Source organism: Hyperolius riggenbachi, chromosome 10 (genome assembly GCF_040937935.1).
Source record: "Hyperolius riggenbachi isolate aHypRig1 chromosome 10, aHypRig1.pri, whole genome shotgun sequence".
In the NCBI taxonomy this organism is placed as follows: Eukaryota; Metazoa; Chordata; class Amphibia; order Anura; family Hyperoliidae; genus Hyperolius; species Hyperolius riggenbachi.
This window is the reverse complement of record NC_090655.1, coordinates 233469091-233495493: the sequence shown is the minus strand read 5'-3', so window position 1 is coordinate 233495493 and position 26403 is coordinate 233469091. Positions and strand designations below refer to the sequence as shown.

At 45.7% G+C, this 26403-nt stretch overlaps 1 protein-coding gene across 2 annotated transcripts; it reads left to right on the top strand.

Annotated features, from left to right (window-relative positions):
- The first annotated feature begins 253 nt into the window (after positions 1–253).
- LOC137534784 (zinc finger protein 436-like) lies at positions 254–25993 on the top strand. 2 transcript variants are annotated; one of them, XM_068256435.1, is made up of 5 exons: positions 254–342; positions 20332–20513; positions 20641–20738; positions 21301–21733; positions 24780–25993. In XM_068256435.1, the coding sequence occupies exons 2-5, from the start codon at positions 20354–20356 to the stop codon at positions 25934–25936; spliced, it is 1848 nt and encodes a 615-aa protein (XP_068112536.1). In that variant the 5' UTR covers positions 254–342; positions 20332–20353; the 3' UTR covers positions 25937–25993. The 2 variants fall into 2 exon arrangements, with proteins under 2 accessions (XP_068112536.1, XP_068112535.1); XM_068256434.1 differs by lacking the exon at positions 254–342 and adding an exon at positions 16936–16987.
- The last annotated feature ends 410 nt before the right edge of the window (positions 25994–26403 follow it).

Here is a 26403-nt window from a genome sequence, read left to right as displayed (position 1 = left end):
GAGTACACACCAGTGAGAGGCCCTATTTATGTTCTGAGTGTGGGAAATCCTTCAGGTTAAAGTCAAAACTTATTATACATCAGAGTGTTCACGCTGGTGAGAGTCTCCATCCTTGTTCTGAGTGTGGAAAGTCTTTCTGATTTCAATCTGAGCTTGGTAGACACCAATTTGCTCACACTGGAGAGAGACCGCATCCTTGTTCTGAGTGTGGGAAACATTTTTATACAAGTCAGAACTTTTTAGACATGAAAGAGTTCACACTGGAGAGAAGCCTTATGAATGAGTGTGGTAGACTATTCAGAACAAAGTCAAACCTTGTTAAACTCTACGGAGTTCACACAGGTGAGAGGCTCTACACTTGTTCTGTGTGTGGGAAATCATTTATGACTGAGTCAAAACATGTTAGAAACCAGAGGATTGACATAGGTGGGGTGTCTTATCCATGATCTGATTGTGGGAAGACTTTTAGAAAAAAAGTCAGAGCTTGTTAAACACCAGAGAGTTCACACTGGTGAGAAGTCCTAGATGTGTTCTAAGCTTGACAATGTCAGATCAAATGTGATATTTGGAACAAACCTAAAGCAAAAAAAAAATAAAAAAATCATGATGTAATTGTATGTATAGTACAGATAATTCATAGAACATTAGTAGCAAAGAAAAGAGTCTCAAATTTATATATATATATATATATATATATATATATATATATATATATATATTAACATTGCATCATTCTGTCATATTTGCAGTTTACAAACCACACTGTATTTTAAACTATGAAACAGAGCAGAGCTAATGACCATTTGGACTTTCCTGCAGTAAAACCTTATCTCAATCTGTCTCTCACTGTTTATTTGATGTATAAGTGCTTCAGAAAAGAGGACTGTCCTCAACCCAAGTTGGGTTGGAGGGCTCAGAGAAGCTCTTTTGCATAGATAACAACTGATGTTTCTTAACTCTTCCTGTACTGGAAACAGTATAAGACTCTTTTCTCTGCTACTAATTTTCTATTTCTTAGCTGTACTACACATACAATTCACTATCTCATGCGTTTATTTTAGCTTCAGGATTACTTTAAGAAGAGTGTCATCAATATTCTGTATTTGTTATTCACCAGACTGTTTCCCCTTGTGAGAAGGCCTGTGCCTGTTCAGAGTGTGGGAAATCATCCATCGCAAAGTCAGACCTTCTTCTTAACCACTTGACCACCAGAGCAATTTTCACCTTTCAGCGCTCCTTCCATTAATTCATCTATAACTTTATCATTACTTATCGCAATGAACTGATCTATATCTTGTTTTTTCTGCCACCAATTAGGCTTTCTTTGGGTGGTACATTTTGCTAAGAGCTACTTTACTGTAAATGCATTTTAACAGGAAGAATAAGAAAAAAACGGAAAAAATTCATTATTTCTCAGTTTTCGACCATTATAGTTTTAAAATAATACATGCCTCCATAATTAAAACTACGTATTGTAGTTGCCCATTTGTCCCGGTTATTACACCGTTTAAATTATGTCCCTATCACAATGTTTGGCACCAATATTTTATTTGAAAATAAAGGTGCATTTTTTTCAGTTTTGCGTCCATCCCTAATTACAAGCCCATAGCTTATAAAGTAACAGTGTTATACCCTCTTGACATAAATATTTAAAGAGTTCAGTCCCTAAGGTAACTATTTATGTATGTTATTTTTTTTTTATTGTAATTTTTTTTTTCTTTTTATTACAAAAAAAAAAAAATTGGGGGCGTGTGGGAGGTAATGAGTTAATTTATAATGTAAAACTAGGTATTTATTTATGAAAAATGTTTTTGGATGTAGTTTTACTATTTGGCCACAAGATGGCCACAGTAAGTTTTTGTTCATGCGACCTGTAAGCATCCGGAAGTACGCTTACAGGAAGCACAATGAGGCTGGGAAAATCACAATGATCGCACTGCTTCTCATAGAAGCAGCCGATCATTGCTGGGGGGCTGAGATCAACGAACGGGAATGGTTTTTCCCGTTCATTGATCTCCAGGCGAGCGGGCGGCGGAGTGCCCGAGCGCTTGCGGGAGCGAGCAGGAGCGCGGACAGCGGCGGCACCACCTGGGGCGGTACGTGTTTCTACGCCCCTGGTGGTAAATAGGTTAAACACCAGAGAGATCACAGCATTGGAGGCATGTCTGTGTTGGAAGCACAAGACCTCATTTAATACATAATATTTTCTTTTTTCGTATCGAAATGATTGTACTTGCTAAAGGTCAATTATTTATGTTCTGATTGTGGGGAATCCTCAGAAGGAAAATATGATCTTACTGAACAAGAGAGTGTCCACATCAGTGAAAACCTTTGTTTCTGTTCCCTGTGTGGGACACCATTGACAAAACAGAATACTTTTTAGTGGGCATCCTATTGGGCACATTAATTACCTGCTTTGTGATCTCACCAAGGGATTAAAAGGATAACTGAAGTGAGAGGTATATGAAGGCTGCCATATTTATTTCCTTTTAAGCAATAGCAGTTGCCTGGCTCTCCTGCTGATCCTCTGCCTCTAATACTCTTAGTCATAGACCCGGAACAAGCATACAGCAGATCAGGTGTTCATGACATTCTTGTCCGATCTGACAAGATTATCTGCATGCTTTTTTCCTGGTGTTAGTTAGACTCTACTGCAGCCAAATAGACCCAGCAGGACTGCACAGAGTATAATGAAGACAATCGAAGTTACTATAAATACATTCATAAAATGTGTACAATATTGTCAGAACATGCAGAAAACAAGCACAAAAAATAAAATAACTCATGCTTGTTATGAAAACATCCAGCAATACAGATACACGTTCATTAGATTGAGTAGGTACAGAAGAAACACTAGGGTTAGGTCCCTGCTCTTGTGAGCTTACAATCTACAAGGTAGTGGGCTGAAGACACTAGGTAAGGTGGCTAGCAGATGAGGCAGTGGGTTTTGAGCCATCACAACTGGATAAACCTTGTAAGCCAGTTACATCAGTGTTGCTGAGGTAATATAAAAGACTATGGCCTCAATTCACTAAGATCATGCTGGAGATAATAAGGCAAGAGATAACTTACCTCCACACAGTGAGAGTTATTTTATCTCTTCATTCCTTAAGTTACGTTTTCTGTAGTTAATTTACCACCTCTGTAGTTTTTTTCACACGCAGTTAATAAACTCTGGAGTTGTTTTAAGGATTGAAGAGTTAACTTAAAGACAGAAGAGTTAACTTTAGGTTTGCCTGAGGTAAAATGTTTTCAGAATACTACATGCCTTATCACCATGGTGATAACTCAGGAAGAGTTATTAACCACCCTGGCGTTCTATTAAGATCGCCAGGGCAGCTGCGGGAGGGTTTTTTTTCTAATAAAAAGAAAAAACTATTTCATGCAGCCAAAAGCCCACTAGAGGGCGCTCCGGATGCGTTCTTCTGATCGCCTCCGGCGGCCAGAAGTAACACGGAAGGCCACAATGAGCGGCCTTCCGTGTTTCGCTTACCTCGTCGCCATGGCGATGAGCGGAGTGACGTCATGGACGTCAGCCGACGTCCTGACGTCCGCCGCCTCCGATCCAGCCCTTAGCGCTGGCCGGAACTTTTTGTTCCGGCTGCGCAGGGCTCGGGCGGCTGAGGGGACCCTCTTTCGCCGCTGCTCGCGGCGGATCGCCGCCGCGGCGATCAGGTAGCACACGCGGCTGGCAAAGTGCCGGCTGCATGTGCTGCTTTTTATTTGAGCCAAATCGGCCCAGCAGGGCCTGAGCGGCAGCCTCCGGCAGTAATGGACGAGCTGAGCTCGTCCATACCGCCAGGATGGTTAAAGACAGGAGATAAGCTTAGTGAATTGAGGCCTTTTTGTTGAATGAAAAAAAAATAACCCTGTTCATTGCTGTGTGCTTTGGGACTTTTCTTACAGCATTTATACCTCACTGGAAGGCAGTCAGACAATACATTTTACGGTTAGATTCCACCTGATTTTAAACTTTCTCTCACTGTAAATAGAAATAAACACATAAACAATTCAAGTTTTGTGTGCATATTTTTTTCTAGATTTTTATTCCTCCTATTAGTTTTATGATGTGTTTACTGATTTAGATCATAGGAGGGGACGATTAGAGTAGATTTACACTTGTTTTAAAAACGTATCCGTGGCTCCGTTTTTTGGCCCAGATCAAAAACAGAGCCATGGATACCAATGTTAAAAAATAGCATCCTTCTTCACTTAAAAAAAAACGGATCTGTCTGTGTTCAGGGGTACCCGTTTTAAAAACCTGAACGGATGGTCCGGATTTGCAGCATTTTCCTGGACCTTGATCGCTCCCGCATACACAGAGAGGGGTAGTGAAGGGCAGTGTAAAAACGGATCCCCCTCTACACAGGCAGTTTTGGACATAGAAACGGATAATTTTCTGTGTCACAGCCTGTGGGTGGGGAGGGGGCCGCCATGCTGGAGGGGGTAGCAGCCAGGACGGGGGTGACAGCGGTCGGTGAGGCAGGGGGGTCGCCACCATCCTCACCTGTGTTCCCCGCTCCCCCTCCCGCTATTTGTGCAAAATTTGTTAAAATGTAAAGTATGTGGGGAGATTACCTTCTCTCCACTTCCTCCTCTCGCCGCGTCACTTCCTGCAATGCCGCCCTCCGAAGTATAGAAGGCGACATTGCAGGAGGTCAAGCGGCGAGTGGTGGAACGGAAGGAGAGAAGGTACGCTCCCCCACTCGCTGCATACTTTACATTTTAACAAGTTTTGCACAAATAGCTGGAGGGGGCGGGGATGGGGGGACCCAGGTGAGGGAGTGGTCCCCGCCGACTGCTGTCACCCCCTTCCTGGCTGCCTTCCCCACCAGTTTGTTCCCCTCCACCACCCCCCCTTCCCGACATACATTTCCCCGGACTGGAAACCTATGCTCCAAAAATATTTAAAAGGTTAAAAACAGAAGAAGAAAAAATTACCAAACCGGATCCGTTTCAAACAGATCTGATCTGTCATGGACAAGTGTGGACCTAGCTTTAGGGTTAGGCGTCAAGGGGAGCGATCTGTGTGAGAGTAGGGGGTGGGGGGAGGCTCACCTATAGTAAAATATTTTACAATCATTCTTTACACTTTAATGGTAGAATATAAGTAACTTTACTGATATTCTAGTATTGGCTTTTCTGGGTGCCCAAATTTCCAGGCGCCTTTTTATTAAGTAAGCATTTTAAACCCTGATTTTGCTACATCTCCTCTCCACCATCTCTCTCTACACACCGCACCGCACATACAGTCCTTCTTTTCTAGATTGGATGGAGAGAGAGCAGAGACCAGAGGCATTCCCTATGTGTGAAAAGCACCAATAGTGGGGGTCACAGATACAATGAGTATGCCACAATCTTTCTGTGTCCCTCATAAAGCGTGTTACCCTTTAGATTGTACTACATTTATTTTATGTCAGAATAAATAGTTATCCATTGCTATGACTAGCATCAGCCCCTTTTTTTTATTTATGTGCCAAACCCCATCCTCTTCCGTTCATGTATGTAGTACTTCCTAGGCTAACGGCTGCAGGCTCGTGGCCCCATGCTGCTTGGCAGATAACTGTCCACTGAAGAGGATCCATTTCGCCATTGATTTGGTGGTAAAGTAAGGATTCCTACTTGCCCTGCTGACAGATGTGGAAGGAAAAATAAACTCACAGACTCTCTTCTTAGTGCCAAGATACAGTGGAATCTTTATTCTTGATCAAGGGCATTCCTGTGCCATCTTACAAAGGCAGCAGTCTACCCCCAACCTCACTGATACAGAAAAGCAAAGTTCTTTTTCCCTTCTGTTTTAAACCCTCTTTAACCTATTCCTCTAGGCTGTCTCTTTCTGTCAATCCAATCATCACTGGCAAGTGTTAGCTTTAGTGATGTGTCGTTCGCGAACGAGCCGGCTCTAAGAGCCGGCTCTTTGCTGCGAACGAAAAGAGCTGGCTCTCAGTTTTGAAAGAGCCGATGCCTCAGCCGCCCCACACAGCTCTGATTTGCTGTGTAATAAAGGGTGCTGAGGCATGCTGGGAGATGTAGTCCTCTTTCAGCTTGTAGGAGTGTATGGGGCGGAGCAGAGCAGTAGCAGGAGGGATTGCCCTAGTCAGATAAGCAGTCTGGAGTTGTCATGGAGACGGGGGCGGGGCTTTACTCCGATTCTGAGTGGTGTCCAGTGATATTTAATGCAGAGCCGATTCAGAGCCGTAACAGCCGGCTCTTTAATGGGAGCTGATTCAGAAGAGCCGATTCTCCGAGAAGAGTCGGAATTCCCATCACTAGTTAGCTTCCACCTTCTGACTGCGTGGGCCTACTATGACTTTCAGAATGACCTCAGAAGAATTCCTTGTAGTATAAGTTTCAACTTTTGTTTCCTTCCCTCAGGCCGTGTCTGACTTTCTGGTTTCCATTTCCTCTGTATGAACTCAGAGGTAGCCAGCCTTGGACACAATCATCTGGTTCAAACCGCCCTTTCAATGGACTCCCATTTCTCCTCAGGAAGGTCACTGTAACAGAATAAGAAGCTTGGCACAATAACTGAGCTCTATATTCATATTCATTTGGTTATATCATAATAATTCTTAAAACAATACAATAATCATATTCTGAAAGCATCACTCTAGCACACTAATTTTGTTTATATCATGGCGATACTTCCAGCAGTATGAAAGATATACACATAATTAATTATAAAACCTTTATTGATTCTTTCCACACACTCTGGCCTGAGTCTAAACGGCAGGGTTGTCAAATCATCCCTTTAAAGCAGGAGTAGGGAACCTATGGCTCGGGAGCCAGATGCGGCTCTTTTGATGGCTACATCTGGCTCACAGTTAGGGGTTGATTCACAAAGCTACACTGCTCAAGCAGCGCAGCTCAGTGTGGCAGCGCATGTAAAATTTTCAAAGTAGGCACGCTACTGCTGCAGCATGCACAAATTACTCGTGTTCCACCCAAAACTAACGGCTGCTCGAATTGTCCCACCCTGGATCCTGTTAGGTCCAGTGACTTTGTAGGATGACTTTCCTGCACTTTGGTTGACCCAATAGGCTGCCTGTCACTTGCCAGGCAGCATATTAGGCCAAAGTGTGGATATCTCCTTCTACAAAGTGAATCAATCCCCAAGTCAGCTAGCTAATTGTACAAGCTGAAGCTAAAAACGCTTCTGCTGCCCGGAGGATCAACTGTATACACATCACCATGGCAATAGGGACGTGAGCCCTCTGCTGCGCATGCGCACTGTCCCAGTTTGAAACATTGTATGGCTCTCACGGAAATACTTTTTAAAATATGTGGCATTTATGGCTCTCTCAGCCAAAAAGGTTCCTGACCCCTGCTTTAAAGGATACATTTGGGGAAAAAAAAAAGTTATATAAAGACTCGTACCTATCGTACCTACTGCTGAGAGTCCTGTCTGGCATGTCTGGATCCCTCTCTCCCCCCCCCCCCCCCCCCAAGCAGTACAGCTTAAAGGACAACTGAGGTAACGTGACGTGGTGAGATAGACTTGTATGTACTGTGACGCACACAAATTACTAAGCTGCAATCCTTTTTTTCTTTCTCTGCCTGAAAGAGTTATACATCAGGTATGCAAGTGACAGTGTCTGTCCAGGTCGGGACAACAGATAAGTACCCTCCTTATCTGACTGTGAAACAGGACATTTTATCATATTGTATTTTTTTTTCATTTATGTTAAATTAATTAGGAATAGCCAGCTCCGGATCCAGTTACCTAATAATTGCTTTTGACTCCATCTCTAACTCCTCAGCCCTGTGGCAGACTTCAGTGAGAGTTTGAACAGTTTGGTTACGATGGATGTGAGAGTGCAGAGAGAAGCCTTGTGCACATGGTACACTGGTTTGGACTGAGGTGGCCAGTCAGACGGTCACGGCCTCTAATCTGGCAAGTGTACAGGTGTCCTCTGCAGTGGCAGCTCCAGCTTCAGATTTTTGGGGATGCACAAAGGGGGCATGAAGGCTGGCTAGTGGGGCCCATTTGGGTGATCAAAATTCATGTCTGTATGGGGAGGTTTAGAGATCTTTTTCCTAATCCAGGTTATAAAATTAAGGCTAACGGCAACAATAGAAATCAAATGTAAACATCACAGAGGCTTTTGAGCAGAGCAGATTGTTCAAATGATGGTGCTATTATTGGAGAAAAGTTACCAACAGATGTACTTAGCTAGTTTGCTGGCATGCTTTAATCCTTACTTTAATCCTTACTTGCTAGCAAGCTGCTCCTGTGTGGACAGATCTCAGACAAATAATTCCAGCCCATAGCCTGTGTCTCACGACTCTTCAAGCAAGGGGTGGGGGAAGCAGCAAGAGGAAGAGAAACACTGTATGTGTAATTCCTTATCTTAGTAGCTAACCATTGCTGGAGAATAGAGCTTGTATTTTACAGACAGGAAGTTTTGAATCAGGATTATTATTCTGATTCAAAACTTTCTGTCTGTAAAATACAAGTTATACTTGATTGGCTAATGTAAAGGAAAAACAGTAATTCAGCTTGTAAGCCTTCTTCAGACTCTATTCCTGTTGACTGACAATGTTAGAACATACAGTCAGAAGGCGGTAGAGAGAATTTTTTTTTACAAATATAAGTGTCATCCAGATACATTAATTACAAGGGATCTTGCAAGGATTGTGAGGTATTTTTGGCAAATAGGTAAGACTCTTGGTTTACTTAACACACACATAGACAGGCTGACATGGAGAGTTCTTTTTACAGATCCTATCCTGACCACTGTACGCTGCTGCAGCCTGAAAACAGTAAACGGTTTGCAACTGAGCAGGAGAGGGGGGGGGGGGGGGCACTTAAGAAGGCACAGTTATTGGGGGGGGGGGGGAGGAGTGCCCCAGCATGCTCTGGTGTAGCGCCGTCCATGGTCCTCTGAGGTCTACCAAGGTCACTTGATGATCCCATATGCCGGATCTAACTTTACTGAATATAACTTAATAAAAAATAGCTTATTTTTAGCAATATTACTTTATATTTAGTCAGTGTTTGCCCCACATTTTTCCTCTCGCCAATTTACATTCTTAAAGGGTACCTGAAGGGCTAAAAAAGGAGAAGGATGCCCCTGGATCCTAAAGAGGTTGTTTAATTATGCAGAATCCTCCCAGAGCATTCTGGCAGAGCAGGTGTTGTTTCTACTGACTTTGGAACTGACAGTAAACAAACATTCTGCAGTGATGCACCTGCCAGCAGTAACGGTGTCACCACCTGTGGTAAATTCAAGAATGTAAATTGGGGAGAGGAAAAGCTGAGGAAAGATTTTACAATGGGCCAGGCCAACACTGACTAAATATTTTTTAACCTTCCTGGCGGTAAGCCCGAACTGAGTTCGGGCTATGCCGCCGGAAGGCACCGCTCAGGCCCCGCTGGGCCGATTTGCATAATTTTTTTTTTGCTGCACGCAGCTAGCACTTTGCTAGCTGCGTGCAGTGCCCGATCGCCGCCGCTACCCGCCGATCCGCCGCCATCCGTCGCGCCGCAGCCGCCCCCCCCCCCCCCCAGACCCCGTGCGCTGCCTGGCCAATCAGTGCCAGGCAGCTCTATGGGGTGGATCGGAATCCCCTTTGACGTCATGACGTCGGTGACGTCATCCCGCCCCGTCGCCATGGCGACGGGGGAAGCCCTCCGGGAGATCCCGTTCTTTGAGGGGCTGGGGGGATGCCGCTGAGCAGCGGCTATCATGTAGCGAGACTTTGTCTCGCTACATGAAAAAAAAAAAAAAAAAAAAAATTTAAAAAAAAAGATTTGCTGCCCCCTGGCGATTTTTTTTGCAAACCGCCAGGAGGGTTAAAGTAGTACTATAAAAAAAATACATTTTATTTATTGTTATTTTCAGTAGTTTCTTGTTAAGTCAGAACAGCTTTGGCTTAGATGACAGATAGTTAGAGGAGATAATGACAGAAGAGAGGAGACTTTATGTACAGTGAACAGAAAACTGGTACACTTTAAAGGACCACTACCTCGAAAAAATGTAAAATGCCTGCATCTCAAATGTACATTTCTCCCAGAGAACATGCACTATAAATTACTTTTTACCTTTTGCTGTCACTTACAATAGACAGTAACAAGCTGACATTTTGGACTAGTCCATCTCCTCATGGGGGATTCTCAGTATTTCCTTTATTTTTTACAAAAACAATCCCTGGAAAGGATCTATAAAGATGTCAGCCAGCTTACCTACTCGTTTGTACACTGTTTTGGAAATTTGACTAAGGAACTGAAGTTCACTAACAATTTTTTTTAAATAGTTGCCAGGCAGCAGCAAGCACTTGTGAGGGCCCATTCACACTAGAGCGCTTTTTAGGCGATTTCTGCATCGTTGGAAATTGCTAACGTTTTGAAAAGAGCTTGTGCAATGTAAAGTCTATGTGGCTGTTCTCATTTAAGCATTTTGCGTTTTTCAGCGATTACCTGAAACACAAACTCGTAGCCTGCACCATTTCTGAGCGATTTTGAGTGATTAGCACTTCAATGTTAAAGATAGGAGTGCTTCAAAATCGCACCAAAAATGCTGGGCTGTTCACAATCCTCAGCATTTTTCCAGTGCTTTTACTCAGTAAGTATTGCAGATTACCCACAAGACAGAGCAGATTACCCATTAAAACACCTCTGTTTCCTGTCTAGCGGCCATTTCCTGTATGGAAGAGCTAAACGCAAATCACTGCAAAACGCTGGAAAACACTATATCATACAGTGAAAAAACGCTGAAAAACCGATGGAGGAAAACGCTGGAAAACACCACAAAAAAGCTCAGCGGTTTCCTTAGCGTTTACCGATTTATAGTGTGAATGAGACCTGAGAGTTTGAGAGGCATTTCACTGCCTATCAACTGCCTGTGGAAAAGAGGCCTTAGGACTCATTTCCACTGGCATTTGAACTGTGTGCTCAACAAGCAGTTACCAAGCAGAAGTGAGCAGTTACCAGCCAGCAGCAAGCAGTTGTGAGAGTTTGAGAGGCTTTTCACTGCCTATCAACTGCTCATGGAAAAGGGGCCTTGGTGGTGTTATGGCAAAGGAGGAAACAGTTGGGAACAGCAGCAACTTAAACACACAGTGGTAGCAGGGTTGCCAAATCATCCTATAAAGAAAACCTGAACTGAAAATTAAAAGTCAAAATAAACATACTCAAGTCATACTTACCTCCCGTGTAGTCTACTCCTCAATCTCTTTCTCCTCTTCCGCATCCTGTTTGTCCACTGTGATTGACGGAATTCGCTGTCCTCCATTTTGAAAATGGCCATTACCCCATAACAGTTTTCTGGTCAGCACACTGTTAAACTGTAACATCGTCCACTTGAGCCATAGGGAAACATGGACATTACCGGGCATATCAGTTGTCCACTCAGCTATAACTGACAGTAACTGATATATAACTAACAGCAACTGATATATTTCAGTTCTGACAAAATATTGTCAGAACTGGAAAGGATCATTGTCAGAAGCAAATGGTGAGCTTCTGAGAGGAACTGATGGCAAGGTAACTTTAATGTTCATTTGAAGTTACATGATGTGTTTATTTTAAATAATTTTACTCAGAACAGGTTCCCTTTAAGGCCTCTTTTTCACGGACAGTTAAACTGTTGGTAGTTGAGTAGGTACCAGGCGGCAGTGAGCAGTTACCAGGCAGCAGTGAGCAGTTACTAGGCAGCAGCAAGCAGTTGTGAAATTTGAGAGGCATTTTATTGCCTATCAACTGTTCGTGGAAAAAAAGAGGCCTGATGCTACGTACACACATGCGACAACGATCGTTCGTTGAGAACGACGAACGAACTTTTAATTGATGAAAGAACGACCTAAGTAAAGTTAGTTTTAAAAGGTGTGTAATGATCTGATCGTTAGAACGAACGTTACATCACGTAAAGCAACTATTGTGCCTGCGCATAAAAATGAGAAGTTTCAGGGAGAAATAGTGAAATGCGCATGTCAAGCCTAGTAGGAACGACCGTTTCCAACGATGTACTACTTTTGCAAACGATCGTCGTTGGTTAAAATCCGCCGAGACAGAACTTTCTTTTGTAGCGATTTGGCTCGTTCGTCGTTTGCCTTAATAGTCGGTGGTTCGTTTTTTGTAACGATCGTCGTTGGTAAAGATCGGGGAACGATCGTTACAAACGACTATAGTCACATGTGTGTACGCACCTTGAGGCCTCTCTGAACTTCGCATACACTTACAATTGATGTGTGTTCCTGTGAATTAAGCCTCTGTTACATTGCAGTGCCCCCCAGTGTGAATGTAGTGTACTGGTTAAAGGAAAACTTAAGTCAGGGAACAAAAATGACATTTACTCACCCGGGGCATCCCTCAGCCCCCCCGAAGCTGGATGGTGCCCTCGCAGCCCCGCTCCGATCGTCCTGTCCCCGCCGGCGGCTACTTCCGGGTTCGGCGACAGCCGCCGACAGGCTGGGAACGCGGCTGATTTTCCGCATTCCCAGCCGCTATATCACCCTCTATGCTGCTATAGCGTATATATATACGCTATAGCAGCATAGAGGGGTGATATAGCGGCTGGGAACGCAGAAAATCAGCCGCGTTCCCAGCCTGTCGGTGGCTGTCGCCGAACTCGGAAGTAGCCGCCGGCGGGGACAGGACGATCGGAGCGGGGCTGCGAGGGCACCATACAACTTCGGGGGGCTGAGGGATGCCCCGGGTGAGTAAATGTCACTTTTTTTTCCTGACTTAAGTTTTCCTTTAAGGGTTCTACCTTGACATGGGATGACCAGGGTTCAAATCCTGGCTAGGGTCAGTATCTTTTCAGTAAGAAGTCCTTGGGTAAGACATCCTAACACTGCACGCAAGGGGTGCGCCCTTAGTGGCTGCAGCTCTTGAGTGCTTTGAGTCTAACAGGAGAAATGCGCTGTACAAAAATTAGGATTATTATAGCTTTAGACCAGGAATATTGTGTTTTTCCTCATTAGTAATGGAGTCACTATTTTCAGTGGACATTCTGTGTAATAAAATAATAAATATTTTTATACAACACAAATCATTCTCATCTATGGCCATCTGATTTCAGATGGGGGACAGGAAAGTTTGGGGTATGTTACTGAGATTAGGTTTTTCAGCCGAGCCCCATTCTTCAATTGTAATTGGAAAAGTGTGTAAGTGGTGGGGGGCTGTTGTTATCAGAATTCTGATGAATAAGGAGATTACAGAGTGATGGGTGCAGGGCTATTGTATGTGAGAGCAGGCTCTTGAATCAGGTGTATAGGTTCAGAGCCTGTGCCAGAAATCAATTGTCATTGTGCCCTGATTTTTACGGGCATCAGTGCCACAAATAGTATTGCTGCTGTGCATGTTTATCTTACCCTAGTCTCCCTAGCACCATAGCACTCACTGCTGGGGAGATGTGACAGTAGGGGTAGGAGAAAGGAAAATCCAATAGCCCTGTGCCGCTCACCATGGTGCTATGGGCAACAGCAATTCCATTCAGGGCACTCATTGAGGGCAACACTGCAGGATCTGGTGATGTATCCCCTCTGTTAATGCTGCTCTCTCAGGACCCTGTGCAGAGTATTAGCACTGCAAAGCCATCTGGCATTCACCTGGTGTTGTACATGAGTGTGTACATGCCCCCGGGTCACTACAAGACAGAGGCAGGAGTGCACTGGCTCTAGAGGTTAGTGTCAGAGTGCTTTGCTGCAGTAATACTCTGCATGGGACCCTGGGGAGGGTAGCATTTGCAGGGGGGACACTTAGGGGAGCAATGATAAGTGATTTTTAATATCCCTCTCAGCTGGATAGCATGCTGGGTAAGGCTGTTGCCTTAGAATCTAAGGCAACAGCCTTACCCAGCATGCTATCCAGCTGAGAGGGATATTAAAAATCACTTATCATTGCTCCCCTAAGTGTCCCCCCTGCAAATGCTACCCTCCCCAGGGTCCCATGCAGAGTCACCAAGATCATTAGGGAGCTTTGCCCAAAAAATCCTTACTGGTTGAACTCTGGTCAAAGGCTCAAACCCTGCATCTAAGGCTTAGATGCAGGGTTTGAGCCTTTGACCAGAGTTCAACCAGTAAGGATTTTTTGGGCAAAGCTCCCTAATGATCTTGGTCACCCACAAAGCGCCTTAAATAGAACCAGAGAGGATAAAATAAAAGCTTTTCTACATACCTGGGGCTTCCTCCAGCCCCATACGCACGGATCGCTCCCATGCCCCTGTCCTCCGCTGCCTGGATCTGCCCGTACTGGGTCCCGTCATTACCGCCAGTCGGCCGGCGGACGCGGCCAATTCTCCGCAGGGGCTCCCTCCATACAACTTACGCTTGTGGCTGCCTACTGCGCAGCCGCATGCGTAAGGGTAAGGAGGGAGACCCTGTGATGCGGACAATTGGCCGCGTCCGCCGGCAGTGACGGGACCCGGTGGCGGCGATGGAGGAAGCGGAGGATGGCGGCGTGGGAGCGATCCAGGCTTATGGGGCTGGAAGAAGCCCCAGGTATGTATAAAAGCTTTTTTCTATTTTCCCATTTCATTCCTCTCTGGTTCCCTTTAAGTGGCTGCCCGCCTGAAGTACTTTGAGTCCACCAGGAGAAAAGCATAATATAAATTTTATGTGTCTTAATCAGATGTCGATCAGAGAGGTATCTATCTTTTGGACAGATCGGAAGAAAGTCTATCAGTGTATGGCAGTCTTAAAACACACTTTAACTGGGAAGGATATGGAGGCTGCCATATTTATTTGCTTTGGCAAAAACCAAAACAAAAAAAAACCACTTGCCTGGCTGTCCTGCTGATCCTCTTCCTGTAATACCTTTAGCCATAGACCCTCATCAAGCATGCAGATCAGGTGTTGCTGACTAATGCTTCATACACACTTGAGATAAAAGTCTTTGGAAAAGGCAAGATCACAGACCAGTTTTACCCTATTCCATGTAGTATGAGAGCCATACTCTACACAGTCTATTCTATGGAGCTGCACTCCCCATCAGATAAAATCTTTGCAAGATGCTGCACACACAGATGCTGTACAGACTCAAAAGATCATTATCTGCAAAAAGATCTGTTCCTGCAAAAGATCCATTCCTGCAAAATGCATTCATAGTCTATGAGATCTGCAGATCATCATACACACCTAACCTCCTTGGCGGTAATCCCGAGCTGAGCTCGGGGTATGCCGCCGGAGGTCGCCGCTCAGGCCCTGCTGGGCCGATTTTGTTTCTGAAAAAAGCAGCACACGCAGCTGGCACTTTGCCAGCCGCGTGTGCTGCCCGATCGCCGCCGCTCCGCGGCGATCAGCCGCGTGCAGCGGCGAAAGAGGGTCCCCCCAGCCGCCCGAGCCCAGCGCAGCCGGAACAAACAGTTCCGGCCGGCGCTAGGGGCTGGATCGGGCGGCTCTGACGTCAGGACGTCGACTGACGTCCATGACGTCACTCCGCTCGTCGCCATGGCGACGAGGAAAGCGAAAAAAGATAGGCCGCAATGAGCGGCCTATCTTGTTACTTTCGATTGCCGGAGGCGATCGAAAGTACGCTTCCGGAGCGCCCTCTAGTGGGCTTTCATGCAGCCAACTTTCAGTTGGCTGCATGAAATATTTTTTTTTTAATTTAAAAAAAACCACATTGCAGCCTCCCTGGCAAAATAAATAAACCGCCAGGGAGGTTAACAGACTTCATCTGCATATCTGGCAATCATCTGCAGATCTGAAAATCCATCCTGGTGGATCTGATCTGCAGATGAATGTCTGTTAAACAAGGTGTGTATGAGGATCTGCAGATCTCATAGACTTCGAATGCATTTTGCAGGAATGGATCTTTTGCAGGAACAGATTTTTTGCAGATAAATGATCTTTTGAGTGTGTACGGGCATCTTTGTGTGCAGCATCCTGCAAAGATTTTATTTGATGGGGAGTGCAGCTCCATAGAATAGACTGTGTAGAGTATGGCTCTCATACTACATGGAAGGGGGTAAAATTGGTCTGTGAACTTGCCTTTTCCAAAGACTTTTATCTCAAGTGTGTATAAAGCATTAGATACAACTTAAAGAGACTCTGTAACATGAAAAACATCCCCTGGGGGGTACTCACCTCGGGTGGGGGAAGCCTCCGGATCCTAATGAGGCTTCCCACGCCGTCCTCTGTCCCACGGGGGTCTCGCTGCAGCCCTCCGAACAGCCGGCGACTGTGCCGACTGTCAGTTCAATATTTACCTTTGCTGGCTCCAGCGGGGGCGCTGTGGCTGCTTTCCTCTCCGAACTACACGGAAATACCCGATCTCAGTCGGGTCCGCTCTACTGCGCAGGCGCCAGAAACTTGCGCCTGCGCAGTAGAGCAGACCCGACGGCGATCGGGTATTTCCGTGTAGTTCGGAGCCGACAGCCGTCAGAGCGCCTGCGCAGGAGCCAGGAAGGTAAATATTACGTCACGGCTGCACGGAGGGCTGCAGCGAGACCCCCGTGGGACAGAGGACGGCGTGGGAAGCCTCATTAGGCTCCGGAGGCTTCCCCCACCCGAGGTGAGTACCCCCCAGGGGATTTTTTGAGGTTACAGATCCTCTTTAAAGGGAACCCGAAGAAAAAAATATGTGGTGGCTGCCAAATTTATTTCCTTGTGAACAATACCAGTTGTCTGGCAGCCCTGCTCATCTATTTGGCTGCAGCAGTGTCTGCATCACACCAGAAACAAGCATGCAGCTAATGTTGTCAGATTCAACAAAAAATGTCAGCAACACCTGATCTGCATATGCTTGTTTAGAGTCTATGGCTAAAAGTATTAGAGGCAGAGGATCAGCAGGATAGCCAGTAGCCAGGACACATGTATTGTTTTTTTGTGTAAGTTAACATTTCAGCGGATCCTTATGATAAATACATGGAGCACTGCAGTTTGTATTTTCTCCACAAGGCGGCAGCTACGGCAGGTAAATGTACAGCACAAGCTTCTTGCATGTAGCCAATGCCCAATGGTAGATGGAGGACACAGACAGGAAGAGGTGAAGTCGCCAGACAGGAAGTCAGAGAAGACCTTGCTGGGACTGGCAGTAGGGAAGGTAATAGTTATTTTTTATTAATACAATTAGTATATATGTGTTCCCGTTGGGCATAGTACAGATCAGAGAGTGGGAAAGAGAGAGACAGACACTGGGGACTGGAAAATAGGTGGGTGGGCAATGAATGATGGTTAGGGGGATCTGTAGAGTGTGTGTAGGACAGGTTAGGAGCCATGGAATGTGATTGAGTGGGGAAAGCTGGTCATCTAACAAGTGATTTTTTTTCTATGAAAGTACAAAATCAAATGAAAATGTGTTAAACTATGGGGCAGCACGGTTAGCACTCGCCTTGCAGCGCTGGGTCCCCAGTTCGAATCCCATCCGGGTCAGCATCTGCAAGCAGTTTCCTCCGGGCACTCCGGTTTCCTCCCACATCCCAAAATCATACAGATAAGTTAATTGGCTTCCCCCTAAAATTGTCCTTAGACTATGATACATACACTACACAATACTTACATAGACATAGGACTCTGGTAGGTATTAGGTTATGAGCCCCTCTGAGGGACAGTTGGTGACAAGATTCTGTACAGCACTGCAGAAGATGTCAGTGCTATATTAATAATAAATAATAATAAGCCAAGACCCACTTTACTGTTGTATCAATTAAAGATTAACGAGTTGAGGCACTTCTCAGTAATAGATGGTACAACGGTGCTAGTCTACTTTAGGGACCCAGCAGGAAACCTCATAGGAAAAAGCTCTTAAATTACAGCACCTGCTAGCATGAAATGTTGTGATTGGACAAATAGTGTGGGCATAGTTTACTAGGACCTATCTGAAACCTAGCCGTTTCAGAGGGTGCTGCCCACCCAATTTAGGGGATCCAGCAGAAACCCTCATAGGGAAATTCAGCGAATGTGATTGGATGGACAGCGCCCTCTCAAATTGTTAGGTTTCAGATAGGTTGTAGTAAACTATGCCCACACCATTTGGCATATCACAACGCTTTGTGCTGTAGAGGGTGCTGTGATTGGATTACAGTTCCCTATAAGGCAGGGGTCTCAAACTCGCGGCCCGTTGGCCATTTGCGGCCCTCGATACAATATTTTGTGGCCCTCGCCGGCAAAAGCTTCCTTATAGTTCGCTTCAGTGCTCCCAAGTAATCCGCCGCATCCCCGCTGCTAAACGAGGGCTGCAGAGCCCCCAAATCGCCCGGGGGCAATCCGCCGGCATTTTCTGGAAGGGGCAGAGCTTTCAGCTTCAGCTCTGCCCCTCCTGACGTCAATCGCCGCACGGATCGCCGCCTCTCCCCGCCCCTCTCTGTGTAGGAAGTGTGAGAGGGGCGGGCAGAGGTGGCGATGCGCCACGATTGTGAAATTCCTTATGCGGTCCAGCCTCATCATGACTTTGCTTCCTTCGGCCCCCCAGGTAAATTGAGTTTGAGACCCCTGCTATAAGGTTTCCTGCTGGGTCCCCTAAAGTAGACTAGCGCCAGTAGAGCTGCTGGTTGTACAGCATGAAGAAACGCAACCAAAAAACAAAACAGTGGTGGTCAGAGCTGAGACCAAGTCCTCCAGCACCAGAGGCAGAGATTCAAAAGAGTAGCCCCCCTGCCCCAGTTTGGCTAGCTAGATGTGCCCCCAGTATTTGGTAGTCCCCTCCTCAGTATAGATAGCCAGATGTGCCCTCAGTATTAGGTTACCCCCCCCCCAACCATCATAGCTAGCCAGAAGTGCCCCCAGTATTAGGTCCCCCCCCCCCCAGTATTGTTAGTCACATGTGCCCCCAGTACTAGGTACCCCTCCCCCGTCCCAGTATTGTTAGTCAGATGTGCCCGCAGTATTAACCTCCCTGGCGGTTTATTTATTTTGCCAGGGAGGCTGAAATGGGGTTTTTTTTAAATAAAAAAAAAAATATTTCATGCAGCCAACTGAAAGTTGGCTGCATGAAAGCCCACTAGAGGGCGCTCCGGAAGCGTACTTTCGATCGCCTCCGGCAATCGAAAGTAACAAGATAGGCCGCAATGAGCGGCCTATCTTGTTTCGCTTTCCTCGTCGCCATGGCGACGAGCGGAGTGACGTCATGGACGTCAGTCGACGTCCTGACGTCAGAGCCGCCCGATCCAGCCCCTAGCGCCGGCCGGAACTGTTTGTTCCGGCTGCGCTGGGCTCGGGCGGCTGGGGGGACCCTCTTTCGCCGCTGCACGCGGCGGATCGCCGCGGAGCGGCGGCGATCGGGCAGCACACGCGGCTGGCAAAGTGCCGGCTGCGTGTGCTGCTTTTTGCAGAATGCAAATCGGCCCAGCAGGGCCTGAGCGGCGACCTCCGGCGGCATACCCCGAGCTCAGCTCGGGATTACCGCCAAGGAGGTTAAGTAGTTCCCTCCCTAGTATTGATAGCCAGATGTTTCCTCAGTATTAGGTAGCCCCCCTCCTCAGTAGTCATAGCCAGATGTGTCCCCAGTGTTAGTCAGCCCCTCCACAATATAGATAACCAGATGTGTCCCCAGTATTATGTAGCCACCTCCTAAGCATAGCCAGATGTGCCCCCAGTATCAAGTCACCCCCCCTCCACAGTATAGCTATTCCAGAAGTGGGGTGGTACACCATTCAAATGTATTTGGGTGCATGGCAAGTAAGTGATGGTCTGGCTAGTAATCAAAATAAAACCATGTCTAAGCATTGCCAGTACACCAAATTCAAATCAAACCTATAAGTGCGGCATTCACATGAGGGCAACATAGATATTAGACGATGTGTCAGGGATGGGCAGAGGCTCGGAGGGCACATCCTCAGGACTCTGCACCCAGAGACTGGTGCATGCCAAGCCTCTGCCCAGCCCAGGTGGTGGCATAGTGTAATATTTTGTCAGATTTTTGTTTAAACTTGAATAAATGTGTAGTGGTGCAAAATGGTAAAGTAACCAAACAATGGATTTCAGGAATATAAAGCTGGACATGCAGTACTGTTAGACAAGTCACTGACTGTGCTTTAGGGCACTTTTATACTGCAAAAAGCAAATACATTATGATTTCTTTGTGATTTTTACAATGCAACATTTTGGGTGATGCACTTTGTCATTTTCTGTGGCTACTAGGAACACATAGAAACCAGGAAGGCAGGATGTTTGCGATCGGGTGAAATGGGATTGCCGTTGTAAAAAAGGATCCCTGAGTTTTTCTTTACTATGAAGTTGACTTTGCGTTTTGCAAATTGCATGTGATCAGAACCATGTCACAAGGCTAATTGCTAGCAGTATAAAAAAGCCCTCAGAGGACTGCCAGTGCTGTCACTGCACAGTGCCCCCTACCAGACATATGGTAACTATAGATGACACAAGGTCATTGTAGTTGAATTCTGTCTACCAAAGTATGGTTAATTCTCACTTTATTATCTATCTACATAGAGGAGCTCCTTGTACAAGTTACATGACCAATTCAGTGATGATGGACGAGAACCAGAACCATGTGAAGAGGACAAGAAAGGGTGTCACCATTTGTGTCTCCATGGAGGAGGGGCAGTATTTAGAAGGACACAACCTTTACAAGAATACTATGATAGACAATCAGCTACCCCTCCCATCCCAGGGTAAGAGGAGATATACTGTACATTCCTTGTAAAAGAGAGAGCAGTACAGAGGGTTCACCTAGATTCCCTCATTGTCTCAAAAACACATAGGGACATTGTATTCAATCTGTGTGTGTGTTTCCTATAGATAGAACGAGTATCAGAAAATCACCAAAGAGATGTACAGGTCCTCTTTATTCCCAGGATTGTCCACAAGAAGATCACACCATCTCCCACCATTATCTGGTAGGTAGAACAGGGTGCACAGAGCTTTAATGTGACTCTAAACTGTGTTAAAGAGAACCAAAGGTGGGCTCAAATAATGAAGAAAAAAAAAAGTAGGCTACCTGATCCGCGGGGCTGAGAAGGATCATGTAGCCGCAAAAACCGCCACTCCCATGGGCCGCAATGGCCCACTTTCACTTTTGTGACCTCTGGGTCACAACGCTGCACTAAGAGACTGTGTGTCTCTCATTGCGTGCAGGGAGGCGGGGGAGTGGCAGGGAGAGAAAGCTGCCCAATGGCAGCTCAGGAAACCCTGCAGGAACACCCCTGGCGGGCGTTTTGAACAGAGAATTCCTCTCCCTTGCGTTTACCTCCGAGTTAGCGACGAATCTTGTTGTTAAACTCCGGGGGCTATAGCGTGGCGGTTGGGGGACACAGAGCCATGTTATTAGGCAGAGAACATGCCTCTGTGTCCCATATGCCCCCCGAAGATCCACCTCAGGTTCTATTTAAATTATATTATTGTGTAGTGCCTTACTTTGGTCTTGTAGATTAAAAATGTAATTTCATTTTGTTGGTCTAGGATAAGGAACTTACTGCTATAAAAAATGAGGTTAAAGAAGAAGAGACATATGTGAGGAGTGATCGGCAGTCTATGGAGGAGAGAGGCATAATGAGGACAATTAAACAAGAAGAAGAAGAAGAGATGTATGGGAGGGGTGATCAGCAGTCTACGGAGGAGGGTGACAGGATGAGGACAATTAAAGAAGAGGAAGAGACATGTATGAGGGGCGATCAACAGCCTATGGAGGAAAGTATAATAATAAAAACAATTAAGGAGGAAGAAGAGACGGATTTGAGAGATGATCAGCTGTCTATGGAGAAGGGTGACATGATGAGGACATTTAAAGAGGAAGAAGGGGAAATGTATGTGAGAGACAGCCAACAGTCTACAGAAGAGGGGGACATGATAAGGACAATTAAAATAGAGGAAGTTTCTTTGGAAATTGATTCTGGTAAGTAGCAATTTAGAAATACTTCTGATTTTTATTTACTTGTTCCTTGGCAGCTTTTGGTGAGCACCAGTTGTGTAATTGAAGGCACAATGTTCTTTCATGGCACCACACGTCTGGTGGTTCATACCTCAGCCATCACCTCTAGCAAGAGCTGGACACAGACCTGTGGCAAACACTTGCCATTCCCCTCTTACTATGCCACAGTTGCCATACGTCTCATCACCTGGAGGCAAATTCACTGTGCACACAGTAAACTTTTAAAAAATCAGTATTTATCGATTTCATTCTGGACCACTGACAAACAATTTGACTCCTGATGGCATAACATGACACAGCAGCTTATATGTACAATATGTGAGGCCCATCTCCATTCGGGCCACTTTGATTGGCCCAATAGGCTGCCTGTCAAGTTTCCTGTCAAGTGACAGGCAGCCTATTGGGCCAATCAAAGTGCGGGGATAATGTCCTTTAAAGTGATTGGACCCGCAGGGGCTCAGGGCAGGATGAGTGGAGCTCTTGTCATTGCCAATTAGCAGGCATAAGTTTGTGGCGCTCGTTATGCTACTCTAATAAGGCATGCTAAATCTGATGAGACACGCTAAGCGTGCAGTAAGTGGAGCTATAGTGATAGTGAATCAACCCCCATATGAAAGGCCCATCTCCATTCCTCAGTATAACATCATATTACCAACAAATGAGAAGATACTGTACACCATATGAAAGGCCCATCTCCATTCCTCAGTATAACATCATAGTACCAACAAATGAGGAGGAGATACTATACACCATATGAAAGGCCCATCTCCATTCCTCTGTATAACATCATAGTACCAACAAATGAGGAGATACTGTACACCATATGAAAGGCCCATCTCCATTCCTCAGTATAACATCATATTACCAACAAATGAGAAGATACTGTACACCATATGAAAGGCCCATCTCCATTCCTCAGTATAACATCATAGTACCAACAAATGAGGAGGAGATACTGTACACCATATGAAAGATCCATCTCCATTCCTCAGTGCAACATCATAGTACCAACAAATGAGGAGATACTGTACACCATATGAAAGGCCCATCTCCATTCCTCAGTATCAGTGCAGTTTCTAGGCTAAAATGCACCCAGGGCGAGGGAGTAAAAATTGTGCGCCCCCCCCCCCAGTATAGGTAGCCAGCTATAGGTCCCCCCCGAGTATAGGTGGCCAGGCATAGGTGAGCCAGTAAAGTTGCCCCCCGTATAGGTTAGCCAGGTAGTTGCCTCCAGTATAGGCAGCCAGTATAGTTGCCCCCAGTATATGTTAGATAGGCAGGCACCCCTCCCCCCCGGTATAAGTTAGATGAGTAGGTGCCCCCAGTACAGGTTAGCTAGGTAGGTGCCTCCAATATAGGTAGCCAGTATAGTTGCCCCCAGCATAGGTTAGATAGGTAGGTACCCCCAGTATAGGTTAGTTAGGTAGGTGCCCCCAGTATAGGTAGCCAGTATAGTTGCCACCTGTATAGGCTAGCTAGGTAGGTAGGTGCCCCCAATACAGGTTAGATAAGTGCCCCCAGTATAGGTTAGATAGGTAGCTGCCCCCCAGTATAGGTTAGATTAGGTAGCTGCCCCTCAGTATAGGTTAGATTGGTAGGTGCCCCCAGTATAGGTTAGATTAGGTATGTGCCCCCAGTATAGATTAGATAGGTAGCTGCCCCCCAGCATAGGTTAGACAGGTAGCTGCCCCCCAGCATAGGTTAGATAGGTAGCTGCCCCCCAGTACAGGTTAGATTAGGTATGTGCCCCCCAGTATAGGATAGATAGGTAGCTGCCCCCAGTACAGGTTAGATTAGGTAGGTGCCCCCCAGTATAGGTTAGATTAGGTAGGTGCCCCCCAGTACAGGTTAGATTAGGTAGGTGCCCCCCAGTATAGGTTAGATAGGTAGCTGCCCCGCAGTACAGGTTAGATTAGGTAGGTGCCCCCAGTATAGGATAGATAGGTAGCTGCCCCCAGTACAGGTTAGATTAGGTAGGTGCCCCCCAGTATAGGATAGATAGGTAGCTGCCCCCGAGTACAGGTTAGATTAGGTAGGTGCCCCCCAGTATAGGATAGATAGGTAGCTTGCCCAGTATAGGTTAAGTAGGTAGGTGCCCCCTCAATGGCGGGGGGAGCCAGAGCCGCGGGGAGGGCAGCCCGACCTCTTCCTCCCTCTCCTCTCCCGGCCGCCCTCCATGCTCCCCCCTCGGACTGCAGCAGAGTTAGCGCGCAGGGAAGCGCTGGTATACACAGTTACTCACCTCCCTGGATCCGATCGCCACTCACGCCCTGCTGGTCTCCTCTCTGCAATGTAGCCTGATACACACGCTGCTTCCTGTTTACATAGGAAGCAGCGTGACGTGTGTATCAGGCTACATTGCAGAGAGGAGACCAGCAGGGCGTGAGCGACGATCGGATCCAGGGAGGTGAGTAACTGTGTATAGCAGCGCTTCCCTGCGCACTAACTCTGCTGCAGTCCGAGGGTGGAGCATGGAGGGCGGCCGGGAGAGGAGAGGGAGGAAGAGGTCGCGCTGCCCTCCCCGCGGCTCCGGCTCCCCCCGCTATCACAGTGCCCCCCCTTCCTCTGCGCCCAGGGCAGCGGCACGGGCCGCACGGCCGTAGAAACTGCCGTGCTCAGTATAATGTTATAGTACCAACAAATGAGGAGGAGATACTGTACACCATATGAAAGGTCCATCTCCATTCCTCAGTATAACATTATAGCACCAACAAATGAGGAAGAGATACTGTACACCATATGAAAGGCCCATCGCTAATCCTCAGTATAACATCATAGCACCAACAAATGAGGAGGAGATACTGTACACCATATGAAAGGTCCATCACCATTCCTGAGTATGACTTCTTGATACCAGCAGCTGAAGCGTAAGTAAGTTTATCTTTATCCACTGGCACAGGCATGTTATCGGTATTAAATGTTCTTAAAGTGATTGGTGTTATCAGTTAATTGAGAGATACTGGTGCCTTCTGGGTTAACAATGCAAGTAACAATAATATTATCTCTTCAGCAGGGGGACACAATGTCAGGAGCACCTCAGAAGGACATCTTGTTTCTCATCCCGATGATACTGCAGAAGATAATAGTTTCTTACAACATTCTCCCATCACTGGAATCCCACCTCATATAGATCATATGGTAAATGGAGGAACACCACCCTCTAGTGGTGGGGAGTATTCAAGTTTAGACTCTGGAAAATGCTTTAAACTGAAATCAGTTCACAAACATCAAAACACCGGTGAGAGGCCCTATCCTTGTTCTGAGTGTGGAAAATCATTCAAATTAAGGTCAGATCTTGTTACTCACAGGATAGTCCACAGTGGTGAGAGGCCCTATCCTTGTTCTGAGTGTGAGAAATCATTCATAAAAAAGTCACACCTTGTTGAACATCAGAGAGTTCACACAGGTGAGACGCCATATGGTTGTTCAGAGTGTGAGAAATCATTCAAATCAAAGTCAGAACTTATAAGTCACCACAGACTTCACAGTGATGAGAGGCCCTACTCTTGTTCTCAGTGTGGGAAATCATTCAAAACATCAACACATCTTACTACACATCTAAAAATTCATTCCAGTGAGAGACCCTTTTCTTGTTCTGAGTGTGGGAAATCATTTAAAGCATCAATACATCTTAATGCCCACCTAAAGGTTCACACAAGTGAGAAGCCTTTTAACTGTTCTGAGTGTGGAAAATCATTCAGAACAAAGTCGGAACATCTTCACCACCAGACAGTTCACAATAGTGAAAGGCCCTATCCATGTTCTGAGTGTGGAAAATCATTTAAAACCGCAAAACATCTTGGCGTACACCAAATGATTCACAGTGGAAAGAGGCCATTTAACTGTTCAGAGTGTGGGAAATGTTTTAGATGTAAATCGCTACTTGTAATACATCAGAGGATTCACAATGGTGAGAGGCCCTATCCCTGTTCGGAGTGTGAGAAATCATTCAGTACAAAGTCAGACCTTGTTAAACACCAGAGAGTTCACACAGGAGAGAGGCCTTATTCGTGCTCTGAGTGTAGGAAATCATTCAGTGTAAAGTCATATCTCCTTAAACACCAAAGTGTTCACACCAATGAGAGACCTTATCCTTGCTTTGATTGTGGAAAATCATTTAAAAGAAAATCATATCTTCTTATACACCAGAAGGTTCACACTGGTTAAAAGTTCTCAGTGTGGGAAATCATACAACACAAAACAGACTTTGGCCTCAATTCACTAAGGTTTATCAAACACTTTATCAAACGTTTGATAATGTACCTCATGGGTAAAATCTACTTTTGAATTCACTGAGGTGTTATAGATTTATTGAATGTTTTATCGATAAAACATTCAATAAATCTATAACACCTTAGTGAATTCAAAACTAGATTTTACCCATGAGGTATATTATCAAACGTTTGATAAAGCGTTTGATAAACCTTAGTGAATTGAGGCCTTTGTGTCCTGAGTGTAGGAATTTTTTAATAATGAACTCTGACCACTGGTGAGTTCACACTGCTAAACAGTCCACTTCCTGTTTTGACTGCGGGTCAGCATTTTTGAACCAACTAAATCTCATTTCACCCCAGTGAAAAAAAAAATGTTTTGTTCTGCTTGGGAAAAATAATTTTATAACAGAAACTTGTGTT